This window comes from Podarcis muralis, chromosome 3 (assembly GCF_964188315.1).
Source record: "Podarcis muralis chromosome 3, rPodMur119.hap1.1, whole genome shotgun sequence".
NCBI classification, from domain to species: domain Eukaryota; kingdom Metazoa; phylum Chordata; class Lepidosauria; order Squamata; family Lacertidae; genus Podarcis; species Podarcis muralis.
This window is the reverse complement of record NC_135657.1, coordinates 33871106-33883989: the sequence shown is the minus strand read 5'-3', so window position 1 is coordinate 33883989 and position 12884 is coordinate 33871106. Positions and strand designations below refer to the sequence as shown.

Below are 12884 nucleotides of genomic sequence, written 5' to 3'. Positions count from 1 at the left end.
TCAGTTAAATGACTAATACTGGAATATGGGAATCTGCAAGTTACAAGTGCAATTGGTTTATTACCTTTTAATATAAAAAATGGAGTGGAATGTCCTGTGTGATTTTGCTCTTGAGGCACTTGTGATTTGTTGGAAAATACCTGTGTCGCATAACCGCTCCGGTTCATATTTTCACAAATGAGTAAAAGACAGATTAATTCTTAGCCTCTCAATATGTTAACTACTTTCAAAGTAGCACAGTTAGTTTTTCTTGGAGGAAAATAAATCTTTAGCTTTTTACTAATTAAGAGTGTTACATTTCCGATCATTTGTAAGTGGGTTTTTTATAGTTGATGCAATTTTTGTAAAATAACTAATAAATGTTCAGAAATCTGTGGTTTGTGTATTACATTCTTTACAAGTATGCTTACTTTAGCAGGAAGTTTGAATGAGTAAGGACTGCATTTGGGAAGCTGGGTATCTCTACATCTTAGACTCTGGATGTTAAAACATTGTAAGCATCCATCTCTACATAGAATCAGAGTTCAAGGGGTCTTAAAGGCCATTTGGTCTGTGACCTGCTCAGTATAGGTGTATCCCCAACAAATTGCTGCCTAGCCTTTGCTTGAAGTCCTTCTGTGACAGAGAGTCCACCATCCTCTTGATATCTGGTTCCACTGTTGAGCTGTTCTTACGAATGTTCAACCAAAAACCTACCCTCCTGTGATGCAAGCCCATTGGAGTAGCAGCAGACAAGTCTTTGCCGTGTTCAAATATCTGAAGGGTTGTCACTTAGAAGAGTGCTTGTGTTAGGGTGGGACAGATCTATGAGATAAAAAATACTGCACTTGAACTCTTCCCCTCCCCCAGATACCTGTATTCAGTCTTCACACTGCTGCTCCTTTTTTCTTTTGAAAATAACCCATTACAAAGGTTGATGCATACTTTTTTACTCCCTCCCCTCTTAGGTTGGCACATTAAGATTTTGTGGCACAACAGAGTTTGCCAGTGGACAGTGGGCTGGCATAGAATTGGATGAACCTGAAGGAAAAAACAATGGAAGTGTTGGCAAAGTACAGTACTTCAAGTGTGCACCAAAACATGGTATAACTTTTTTTTTTATTTGAGATGCATTGCCTTGCAGATGCTTTAATGGAATGCCTTTTTATTTGGCCACATATATCATGTTAAGCAATTTCCCCCACTTGCTGGATGTTTCTCTGATTGGAAGTTGGACTTTTGGGCTTAAAATAAAATGCATGGTTCTTGTCAACAATTTTCAACAACTATAGTTTTGCTAAGTTCTTAGTTATCAGTAGCGTCCCCTTCTTTGCTTGCCATAGAGATAGTAATTTAGATGGATGTTTGCTGTGGATGTTACTAGGGAGTAAGCAGTATGCTCTATCCCTCTCTTAGCTGTGATAGCCCTATTTCTTAAGAAAGATAATTGAAGGCTATAGTTAGGAAAGATGGCAGTGATGGCAAAATGGCAAGGACACAAGTCGTGAGGCCAGTTCTCATCTCAGTCGCAAGCTTGTTTGTGCAAAAGCTTAAGTATTCGTTATAGTGTGCTTCAACTTGTATCCATAAGAGGAAAGTAGAATACTTGAAGCATCATTTAAGACTGCCTACAAAAGTGTCAGGTACTTGGCCGTTATTTAAATACTTGAACAGTCATAAATACTTGAATAAGGTTATCAAGGAGTAGCTGAGCTCTGCAATTAATAGCTTTTATTTCTCTTGTGTGTCTTCTCTGCCAGGTATCTTTGCACCTCTCTCTAAAATAAGTAAAGCTTCAGAACACAAAAAGAATGCAAAGGTTTCTTCCTCGCGACCTTCTCCCGCTGTCAAGTCCAAGAAAATTGATGTAACGCACATAACGTCCAAAGTGAATTCAGGTAAGCATGATAGCATTAAAGCCAAAGAACATGTTAGGAAGATGACCTATTTTTCGGTCCAAAATCACAACCCATTGTAGGCAAGTGCTGTGTTGTGTCAGAGGCTAAATAATTAAAAAATGTATAATATTTGGTTTAGGTCAGATCAGGGATAAACTTTCCCAAGATGGTTTTTAGCCTCTTTTCCACATGTTGTTGTTTTGAGTGTGTGTATTGTGGTACTTGTTTTACTTTGGGAAACCACCTTGAAATCTAGTTATACTTACCTTTGTTAAACCTGCGAGCCCGTTGATGTACCTGGGCTCCTGTGCTGAGGGAAGAGTCAGCCCTAGCCCCCCACCTGCTGGAGCAAACAGGCCTTGCAGCCGAGGAGGAGATGCAGCTGCACTGGCCTCTGTGGATTTGAGAAGGCAGGAATTGTGACTCCTCCCCTGAAGTGCCAGCAGCATCTTTTGTTGTGGTTGGCTCTTGGTTGTGAGCTGCGAAATCCTTTATAGATCATGTCCTCATAGAACGTAGACAGCTGCCTTATACCAAGTCAAAGGTTTGGACATGTGGCTTAGTGCTGTCTGCACTATCAATGGCTTTCCATTGTTCCAGGTAGGAGTCTTGGGGTTACCATGGACTCAGTTGATGTGCATTGCATGTGCTTCACTCACTGAGCTAGGATCCCATCCTTCTCATATGGTTCTGTACACCCTCTTCTGTTTTGCTATTCTGTTAGTGGTGCAGATTTTAAAAGATTTTTTTTTACATTTAAATTGTGGATTCCTCACCTCAACCTCTCACTACCTGTTCAACACTGTCCTTTAAAATTTCCATAAAACCTGTCCCCTCTTACAAAGACTTTGGCTCTAGGACTCTAATAGTTAAGCCTGTCCAGCTCTCAGGAGGTGGGGTTTTTGTTGTTTTGTTTAATGGGGAAACTGTTCCCCATCTTCCCTTGACTCAGTGGAGCCACTGGTGAGAGAGACTGTTCTAATAGATGTGGCAACTAAGTGTAGCTTTTAAAAATACTGTTTTCCCCCCCTGTTGATACTCTTTTTAAAAGGAATGACATGGTTTGGGGCATTGGGTTAAATTTTAAAATTCAAATTCTCTGAGTAATGGCTGTTTTGTCAGATTTTCTTCCGGAAAAGTATTCATAAATTGATATGTAAACATGTTTGTTCTTGCTTGTCATGCTGGTCTTATTGAGGCTGGCCTGATAAACATCTAATAATAGAGTACATTCATGAATTAGTACAAAAAGCAGCTCAGCAGCCAGATGAAGCCAATAGATATGCATTTAGTTGATAAATAATAAAGCTCTGCCCTTTATGTTTTCTGCCAAAAAAATCAGCTGCAGACTTGTTCTCTGATATTAGTGGCATGTCTATCAATGTGGAATAGAAGACCCATGGAACATTACTAAGGCTGATTATTATTTTCCATGCATAGATTATGAGGGATGCTACTGTTCTGACATAGGCTATTCTCTTAGGAAAACAACTGATTCTATTGTAAAATACTTCTATAGGTAAATGTATTTTAAGCTCTAGTTTTGAGTGCTTCAAAAGTTGATGGTGCTAGTACAAATAAATTTGGGGGCATAACTTTATGCGATATGGGAAATCTGTGATTAGAATACCTTTGTGATTGAATAAACAGTAGTCATTCTGTTTGGGGGTATTTTCACATCCTTTGGTCTCACGAGTCTGGCATGTCAGCTTTTCAGCCAGCGCTGTTGTCCATGCTCTGGAGGTACCTTGCTTCCATGTTCAAGCCCAAGGCAGTGTGCCCTTGCGTGGCTATTTCCGTACATGCTGATGTGAGGAGGAATGTTCAAAGTTCTTTAGGAGCAATTGGTGGAGTAGACAGGTGCTTTGTTCCAAGTACAGCAAGTTGAGGACCGGGTTGTAGGTCTGCTTTGTATATTAAACTGAATTCTTTAAATGCCAAAACCCAAAATGGGTAAAGAGATTCGCAAAACCACCACATATGTATGTAATATCCAGTCTCCCCACATCCGTTCCAGCAAGTTGATGTTGCTCCTGGTATCATGTGGGATATTTGCACATGCATAGCATTTTAAAGAAGTTCTGTAACCCTATTGATGGGTGATAAAGAAACTAAATAAATAAAATAGCAATTAAGTACTTTTTTTCAATCTTGTGCTGAAAGGGGGCAAGAAATATGAAAGACACCTTAGTTCTGAATATTCATGTTTGTTCAGATTGTGATTGTTTAAATCAGGGCTGCTGAGCCCACAGTCCACAGCGGGCCCACAAAACACTTTCTAGTAGCCTAATAGCCCACTGCCCAAAATAGGCACTACTTTTTCCCATAGAAAGGTGCCTCTTCTCCCTCTGGTGCAGTGCCATTTGAATCAATGCCTTCTGAGTTTCCGTCAGAGGTTTTCTCAAAGTCTGATGCCTGAGATTGCTTAACTGGGAATGAACTTGGGAATCCTCTCATCCATTCAAGGCATAAGTTGTACTACTGAGCTTTTCAGTATTTTGTCTTCTTGTGGGGGAAATAAGACTTGGTATTATTGTTTTACTCATGGGTGTAAAAGGATGAGGGAAATCTCTTGATCAGACTCACACATTTTGTAGTAGTAGTTAGATTTTTAGGTGATCTTGCCCTGCTGCATGTTTGCTCTTTGGAAGGTAGAAGAATTATTACTAGACTACAATGGTTTTATTGATTTGGTTTGGCTCACAGGCTTATCTGCATTGAAAAAAGACAGCACCCCAGATTCCACGTTTTTGGGCAGCAAAGAAGGAATGAAAACTCCACCTGGTAAAGAAGGTATGTGTTCTTTAGATATTTTTGGCTTCTGTACTTGGCATGACTTAAGGGAAATCCCATAACAGTCTCTCCCAAAGAGAACCATAGAACTATGCCACTCAAAACTATTTTGTGCCTGTATTCTGGCTCCATAAAGCCCTGTGATCACTTCACTAAGGTCTTATCCACACTTACTTTTCCTCCACTCTTTCTAGGCATGGTCTGTAATTTAAACTTCCATGTCCGAGTGCCCCCTCCCTCTGGAGCTTTAACAGAATAAACCCCCAAATCAGAGCAAACGTCAATCTGCGCAAAACCCTGAATTGACATTTGCTCTGATCCAGCTTTGGAGAGTGAGTTTTCACAGAGAAAGCTCTGGCAGGGGTGGGCTGGGGAGCCTGCTCTGCCTGGAAAGAGCGGGGCAAAAAGTAAATGTGGATCAACCCTAACAAGGAGGAATGTGGTGCATGTATGGGGTGTATGGAATGGAATAGAGCAGAACTAGGTGGAAAAGCTCAACTCCTTTGATGCTTAGTCCCTCTCTGCTGGCCACCCTTCCAGGTCACATCTCTAGATGCTGCATCCCACAGACCGCATTGCCACTTTAATCAGTTGCATTCCTTAATAGGGGAGTCTCATTTTTATTGGCCGGAAGGGGATTTTTTATAATGAAGATGTTCAATCCTTCTTTGCAAGTTGCACTGCTTATGGCAATCTTGATAGGCCTTGCAAAATTCAAGGGTTTTCCTCCCCATATGATAGCCATGGACACTCTAAGTCTAAGGTCACACATTGTAAGATGCTGTAGCAATTTAGGAGCTCTTTGTAATGTCATCCCGCAAGGATACAGGTCCGTGCTAAAGCTTAGTACGTGCAGCTGCCCCCCAGCAGTTTCTAATACAGGTAAAAGGCTGCAATCCAACCTCCTCCCCTCCGCTGCTGTGGCTTTGCAGAGCAATAGCTCCACTGTCGCACCTGCAGCATGTGATGGGTGGAGTCAAAGATGTTGGAGGCTACGCCATCCTGGAGCTGGTGCAGTGATTGGATCTGATGCTTTCATGTGATAAGCAGTGAGACAGGCTTGGGGTCAGACTCAGGCCAGGCTGGATCAGTCCTTCTGTGTGGCTGGAGCAGCCCATTTCTGGGGCCTTCCAGTGGCTGTTGACCTGCTAGCATCCCACCAGTAGCACTCCCACTTGCAGGTTTGGTGGGTGGAGGCGGAGGGCAGCACTGATGGAGTGAGACATGTGCTGGCTGGTGGGAGGCCAGCTTAGATGGGAGATCTGAGCAGAGCGATATCTTCGCCCAGTCCAGCCCTCTCCCTCGCCTTCCAGCCTGGCACAAGGGGGATTTGGACTGCTCTGTTGCCAACATATCCAGTTCCATGGTTGAGATACACCAAGGGTCAAGATCTTAACTTAGAATAGGGCAGGAGAGGAAGCTATATGAAGAGAAAAGCTAGAGATAAATCTCTTTAGGCAGCTTGAACATCAAGATTTCACAAATTGAAATGAAAGTGATTTACCTCCCAATCTTATTTTATAGACTGGATTTTAATATTAATACGGTGCATAATAGCATGCAGTAGGCACTAATCCACGCACTTCATAATTCACCCGCAAAATGTCACACTCCCTGTTTCTCATCAAAGATTTAATAGATTGGCTATCAAAAGCAAAAGGCTGATGTCTTTTATTACTTGAGGCGGCATTATTTTTACAATTATGCTCCCTGCTTACAAGTATTACACAATATTAAAGTGGGTTTGAAAGACTGTTAAGTGGTGACCATCATGAAAAGTTAGCTTTATGCAGATGGTTTCTTTTCTTCTCTTACTTGGGTGAATGACATCTTTGACATCTCCTGTCTTGTATGCATCTTTTTCTTTATTTTGTGTATCTGAATAATTCTTTGGTTTCTTCTTCTTCTTTTTTTAGAAAAAGCAACTTCCCTTGGATCCAACAGCTCTTCCTCTTCCACTACATCTTTAGACAGCAAGCAGAATTGCTCAAAGAAGTGGAATACCGCAAGGAAAAATAAGAAGGAAGACTTGAAAAGCCATTCTGCTGCAACGAAAGGTATGCTTTCTCCGCAGTTGCTTTTTAAATAGTAATGTGAAGACAGTGGTGGCACTAAGAGGTCCATTTCCTTTAAGTGTAAATCTGGTCTTTTCTTTCTGCAGCTATTAAGATAAAAACAAGTCATCTGCAGACTTCTAGATGAGTTTTTTGTAGTTGGAGTATGGGTGGGATTACAAGGCTGAATTAACCATTTTGGTAAGTGCCACCTTGTGGACAGCATGAACAGGTCCTGTTGTGGCCAGATCTTCCTAATGTGGAAACTGCCTCTCCTGTTCATGCATCATCACATGGTGGTAGGAGAGGCCGTGTTCCTACCTGTATGTGTTTTCATAGCTCTAGGATACTCAGATACTTGCCACTCATAAAGCTACTATGATGTGACTTTCTATAGTACTTATTTAAGCAGGCTAACACCTTTCATACAGTTCTTAAGGTGTGTGTATAGACATGCCTAAAAATGAGAAGTGAAGCTGCTGTGGAAGTGGACCTGCAGTGTTTAGGTCAGATATAGACTTCTCTCCAGCATTCAGCCTAGGGGAAGCCACCTCTACCACTTGTCAGAAGAAACCAGCTGTACACTGCACTGATTCACTAGCATTTGTGTCAGTAAGAACTGCCTCTCACAACTATCCCTGGAACACTTTTTCAACTTTTAGAAACACTGGCTTGATTTTCTATAATAGAAAGTGCTGAATGAACTTTTCAATACCCATATATGTGGCATTTTAAACAGTTGGTTAGAAAGGTAGACAGCCCAGCTCAGCCACTGAGTGTGAGTGAAAAATGCACACTTGAGAGTAAGCCCCATTTAATTCAGTGGGACTTATCTCTAAGTAAACATGCATATGTTTGGCTGTCTATCAATTAAAAATCCAAAGCAAGTGCATCTGTCATTTGCAGTGGGAAGCTGAACTCACCCTGCAGGAGAAAAAAAATTGCATCATCTTCTTGATTTGAAGTAATGTCTATACTTGGCCGTGAGTACTTCATGTAGCTTTCTAAATTATTATTCAGTCTTCCCCTGTATTATACTAAAATTAATTTAGAAACTCCCTTTTTCCAAGATGTTAGCTTTTTGTGGCTTCATGAATTAACCCCACAAGTGAAAGGAAATAAATTTCCCATTGCAAATGGGAGCAGATATCTGATTCCCATAGCCTGCTACAATTTTGCTCCTAGTTCTTAGTTTCTAAAACTTTCTGGGTATGCCCATCTTGATTCCATATAATTTGTTTATTTTAACTTAGCCTGGAGACTGCATAGGCATATTTCATTAGCTCTCTGGACTTGCTGCTGAGATCTTCTTTAGTTTTATTTGAGGCACCGGCTATATTGGTTCAATATACGAATAAATATTAATGGTCCTTTTCTCTTACATTATTCAAATATCTTCTCCATTTCCTTAAATCTGGTTGAACAGGAAGAAACAACACTTTTCCATCTTCAAGAAGAAATCCTTTTGATGAAGGGGAGATTCAGATTGGAGACAGAGTATTGGTGGTAGGACAGAGAACTGGAATAGTTAGATTTTATGGGACAACTAAGTTTGCACCAGGTAAGCTTTCTGCTGTGAACATTTAGGGCAGAACTAGGATTGCCTAGTGTATTTTAGATCTGTGACTGAAGCTAAGACTTTTGTCAGAGAAAATAAAGCATTTAATTTGTTTCCTGGGCTTCATTTTTCAGAATAATTCACATTATAGCTTCTAGTAAGAAACAATGTAAAATGTTGGTTAAATACTATAAAATACAAATTCAAAACAAATAAAGTGAACAATCCATGTAAAACAAAATCTTAAAGCAGATTCTTGTAAACAGAGATGGCAGAGATGAAGTTGGAATTTGAACCTGGAACCATCTGCATGCAAAGCATTGCTGAGCTATGTGTCCTTTCAAAAGCAGTTGTGTTGGCATCATAAAAATATCAGCCAGCATAAAACCAAAGATTTCATTTTTTGCTGAAGAAGTGTGACCTCTGATAACTACATACACAAATTCAACTGCATTTGTTCAGCCCACTCAGTCAAGTGTATAGTGCTTGCAGATAAATAATCTGAGTAATTTCAAAACTGTACTTTAGTATGCAAGGAGCAGGAAGCATAAGTGATCTGCACTTCCTGTTTTGGATATTTCCAAGCTGAACTACCAGTCAACAGATGGTGCAAAGCTCATTAACTATTGTATGCGACTCTAAAAACGGAACGCATTTTACTTGTCCACAGGGCATTTAGGGACTATTAAACTTTGCCTCTGCACACTGCTCTGCACACACACACATACCCCAATTATCACCCTGAACTTGCTTGGATTCAGGGTGTGTGTGTGTGTGGCAATTATAGTTTATACAAAACTGAAAACAATTATCCAAATAGCACCACTATTTGACACTGGGATTATAGGTATAGTGCTTATTTTGGTGTGTGAGACTTACCTTTACTACGTATGGTGCTTATTCTGTTAAAATAAATGATATGGGTGGCTGGGGAGGGAGGAATCTATCTCAGAAAACCTCTGATGTGTGTTTTGACCTCAGGGAAAGCTTGCTCTTTTGCAGAAAAACTCCTCCCTGTAGCATCTTACTTCAGATGACAGCTTTCAGTAGTGAGCCAAGGCATATTTAGTTGCATAAGTGTTGCTGCTGATAAACTGGCAGAGAATCTGTCGCTATTTCTTTTGAAGGCAGGAAGAAAACAACTCTTCCCCAGCCGAGCCTTTTAAATGCATGATGGAGTTCTGGCTGCTTCAGCTTGTAATTAGCATTGCCCTTAAAAACTGCACCCTAAGCGCCAAATGACTTGAATTTTAATGTTGAGTCTTAATGGAGTTGGATAGCATGAGAAATAGGGCATTATGGAACTTTCTTCAGAATTAGCAAATGCAACACATACTGTAGTGTTTAAATGAAAGTGTTGCTGTCTGATGACTTTCTCGGTGCCCTGTGAGGAAATAACTTTTCAAGAAAGCTCCATCAGACAATTTATTTGCTTCTTACAGTGCACACTAGAAGGTTCTTATATCTTGGAAGACAAGTGAATGAAAGCAGCAGCAGTTCAAAGTATTGCTTGCATACTTTTGGATCAGGACGAAGAAGGCAGCCTTGACCGTGTACATTTAGAGGCCCACAGTTCTGAAAGCTTTATTGCACTGTCTTACTTGGATGCACGGGACGCGGGTGGCGCTGTGGGTTAAACCACAGAGCCTAGGACTTGCTGATCAGAAGGTCGGTGGTTCAAATCCCCACGACGGGGTGAACTCCCGTTGCTCGGTCCCTGCTCCTGCCAACCTAGCAGTTCAAAAGCACGTCAAAGTGCAAGTAGATAAATAGGTACGGCTCTGGTGGGAAGGTAAATGGCATTTCGGTGTGCTGCTCTGGTTCGCCAGAAGCGGCTTAGTCATTCTGGCCACATGACCTGGAAGCTGTACGCCGGCTTCCTCGGCCAATAAAGCGAGATGAGCGCCGCAACCCCAGAGTCATCTGAGACTGGACTTAACTGCCAGGGGTCCCTTTACCTTTACCTTACTTGGATGCACAACACTTTAGAAGCCTCTCCTCCCCCGCTTTCCTTGCCTTTCTAAAATCTTTATACAGAGGAATGAGATTAAGTGCTACTTCAAAAGTTGAAGCAACATTTGGAGAGAATGCTTATTCATCTTGATAGCTTCTTCAAGCTGATCTATTTAAGAGGCGTTCTTTTTTCTCTGCTCTCAATTCCTACTCCTTATTTGCTAATTGTAGATTTAAATTTGCCAAGAGCAGAATGCTTCTGTGGCATACAGGTAGATAGCTGTAGTGAGCAACAGCAAAACTGGAAAGAGTGCATCTTTGCCCTACCCGTGACTCTCTTAAAACATCTGGTTTTGCAGGGGTTTGGTGTGGAATAGAACTGGACAAACCTCATGGCAAGAATGATGGTTCAGTTGCAGGAATGCAGTACTTCAGCTGCCTCCCCAGATATGGTGTCTTTGCACCACCATCGAGAGTGCAGAGGTAAGTGCAGAGTTCATGACAGCGGGACAAAACGGGCTTAGCTTCACAGTTTGACCCAGACTACTTCCATCCATTTGGAGGGAAACCCAGAGGAGTGCCAGCACAAGTCTGCTACCAAATTATAGATCATCTCTGTTCTTTGGCTAGATTAGTTGAGGGGAGCAATCTGTCTTTGGAAGGCAAAACAACATATATGCAAAGGAGATTAGATGAGAGCACACAGGCCAGAGGAAATAGGAAGCTGAATTACAGCAGGTGGTGTGTGGGGAGTGTCCTGGAGATTGTGAAGTGGAAAGAAAATGAGCTGGAAGCTGATGGGGGGAAGCATAGAAGAGTGGCATGATCGTAGCAGAAGAAATGGAAGTGCGTTTGGCAGTGCGTTCTAAATTTCCAGAGCAGGGAATGGAACAAAGGGAGAAAAGACACTAAATAAGAATCAGACTGTTCTTTTTCTTCTTCGCCGCCTTGAGAGAGAGAAGTGTTAAACATATTATTTCATTTGCAGGCTAGTGGGATCACTAGACTCCCTCACAGATGTTTCATCAAGTAAAATGAATCATTCTCTCCCCGGTAAGAATTTGACAAGTACCTGATTTCATTGCTTCATATTACCTGTGCAAATTGCAGCAACTGTAGCTACTTGGGGATGGTGGGAGTGAGAGTGAAATGGGAAGGCCTCAAGGCAGGAGCTTTTTCCATTTCTCTCTTCCCTCCCATTTCGCCTCGTTTTTCTTTAAAGTCTGTAACCCCTCCTTTTTGAAACAAACACAAAATGACATTTTAAAAGGCATTTTATTATTATTTTCAATATTCCTGCTCGGTTCTGAGAACTTCGTAGTGTGATTGCAAGGGGTTGGACTAGGTGGTCCCTAGGATCCTTTCCAATGCCAAAATTCTATGATCTTTCTCAGTGAAATATGGGCATAACCTTGCCTACCTGTTGTGTGGTTTTACTGCTTTGTTAAGTTGCCTTTGTTTGTGGACTTGTTTCCTAAGACCCAGGCTCTGGGGCTGACTTGGCAAGATTTTGAACTAGTCATTCTAGGCACAGCTCAGCGATGCTGTGCAGTGTCCATTACTTTCAGTGGGACAGATCACAGCTGAATGGAGCCTGAGAAAACAGCACTGTAAAAAAGGAACTGAATAAATGAGTGTTGAGGAAAGGTGAAAGACTTTGATTTTTGTGTGCTCTGTGGATATTGAGGGGAAATAGGCTTAGATATTTATATATGTATGCCACTTAATAGACTGAATTGAAGTTTGTTTTTCTTATCATGTTCAGGTTTCCGACGAAGTTTTAGCACAACCTCTGCGTCTTCCCAAAAGGAATTAAACAGGAGAAACTCCTTTGTCAAGTGAGTGGCTCTTAGAAAAGGGAATACATGCCTGCTATGATTAGATGAATTCAGCACTCTTTTTGTCTCTGGAGGCATGCATCTTAGTGATTAACAGTGCAATCCTATGCATGTTTACCCAGAAGTATGTCTACTGTGTTCACTGGAGATTACTCCCTTTCCAGTGTCTTTAGGGTCGTAGCCCACAGAGTCATTCTGATATTGTTGAATAACTCCCAGCACTAATCCTGAATGGTTATAGGAAGTCTCAATGGCAGCGATGCTTTTTTGCTTGCCTGCAAGTCTTGTTCCTGCACAGTGATGGCTGTCAGAAAAAGCTGGCTGTACATTTTAGAATTAATAACTGAAATCAGAATGGTAAAGAAATAGGCCTGCGCCAGGATCCCACTTCTGAGAATTATCGTGCACATTCCTTGCCAGCTCAACAGCTAGGCCAAAATGCTCCAGCTGATTCACACACACCAATTTCCTCACTACCTTTTAACAGGAGATGGCTTGGGGCCAAACTAGACAGGACATCAAATGTGTTTTTGCATTTAACACATTCTTTTAAAAATGAAAATGGCGGGTGAGTTGGGTTAATAATTATTTGGATCACAGCAGGCAAAGAGGAGACTCTTAACCCTTTCTTCCCATGCTGCAACCCTGCCAAAAATAGCTCTTTTGGAGCTGCTATTTGCATTGGTAGGAAAACTTCACCATCTTATCCTTTTGAAAAGCTCGTTGATCTTGTGGTACAAGGATACACAGGCTTTTCTCTTGGGTTGATGATGAGCGTATTGCGTGGCCTTTAACTGAAGGCATGTTTTGC

The 12884-nt window shown here is 41.4% G+C and overlaps 1 protein-coding gene across 2 annotated transcripts in view; it reads left to right on the top strand.

Annotated features, from left to right (window-relative positions):
* The window catches only part of CLIP4 (CAP-Gly domain containing linker protein family member 4), a 37732-nt gene that overhangs the window by 22009 nt on the left and 2839 nt on the right, over positions 1-12884 (top strand). For both annotated transcript variants that reach the window (XR_003706026.2, XM_028724461.2), the window contains exons 8-15: positions 948-1083; positions 1740-1877; positions 4584-4670; positions 6587-6727; positions 8151-8285; positions 10595-10718; positions 11224-11288; positions 12001-12073. Coding sequence is in view for 1 of the 2 variants with exons in the window: in XM_028724461.2 (XP_028580294.1) it covers positions 948-1083; positions 1740-1877; positions 4584-4670; positions 6587-6727; positions 8151-8285; positions 10595-10718; positions 11224-11288; positions 12001-12073 (899 nt within the window). In the remaining variant the exon portion in view is untranslated. The remainder of the gene's footprint in view (positions 1-947; positions 1084-1739; positions 1878-4583; positions 4671-6586; positions 6728-8150; positions 8286-10594; positions 10719-11223; positions 11289-12000; positions 12074-12884) is intronic.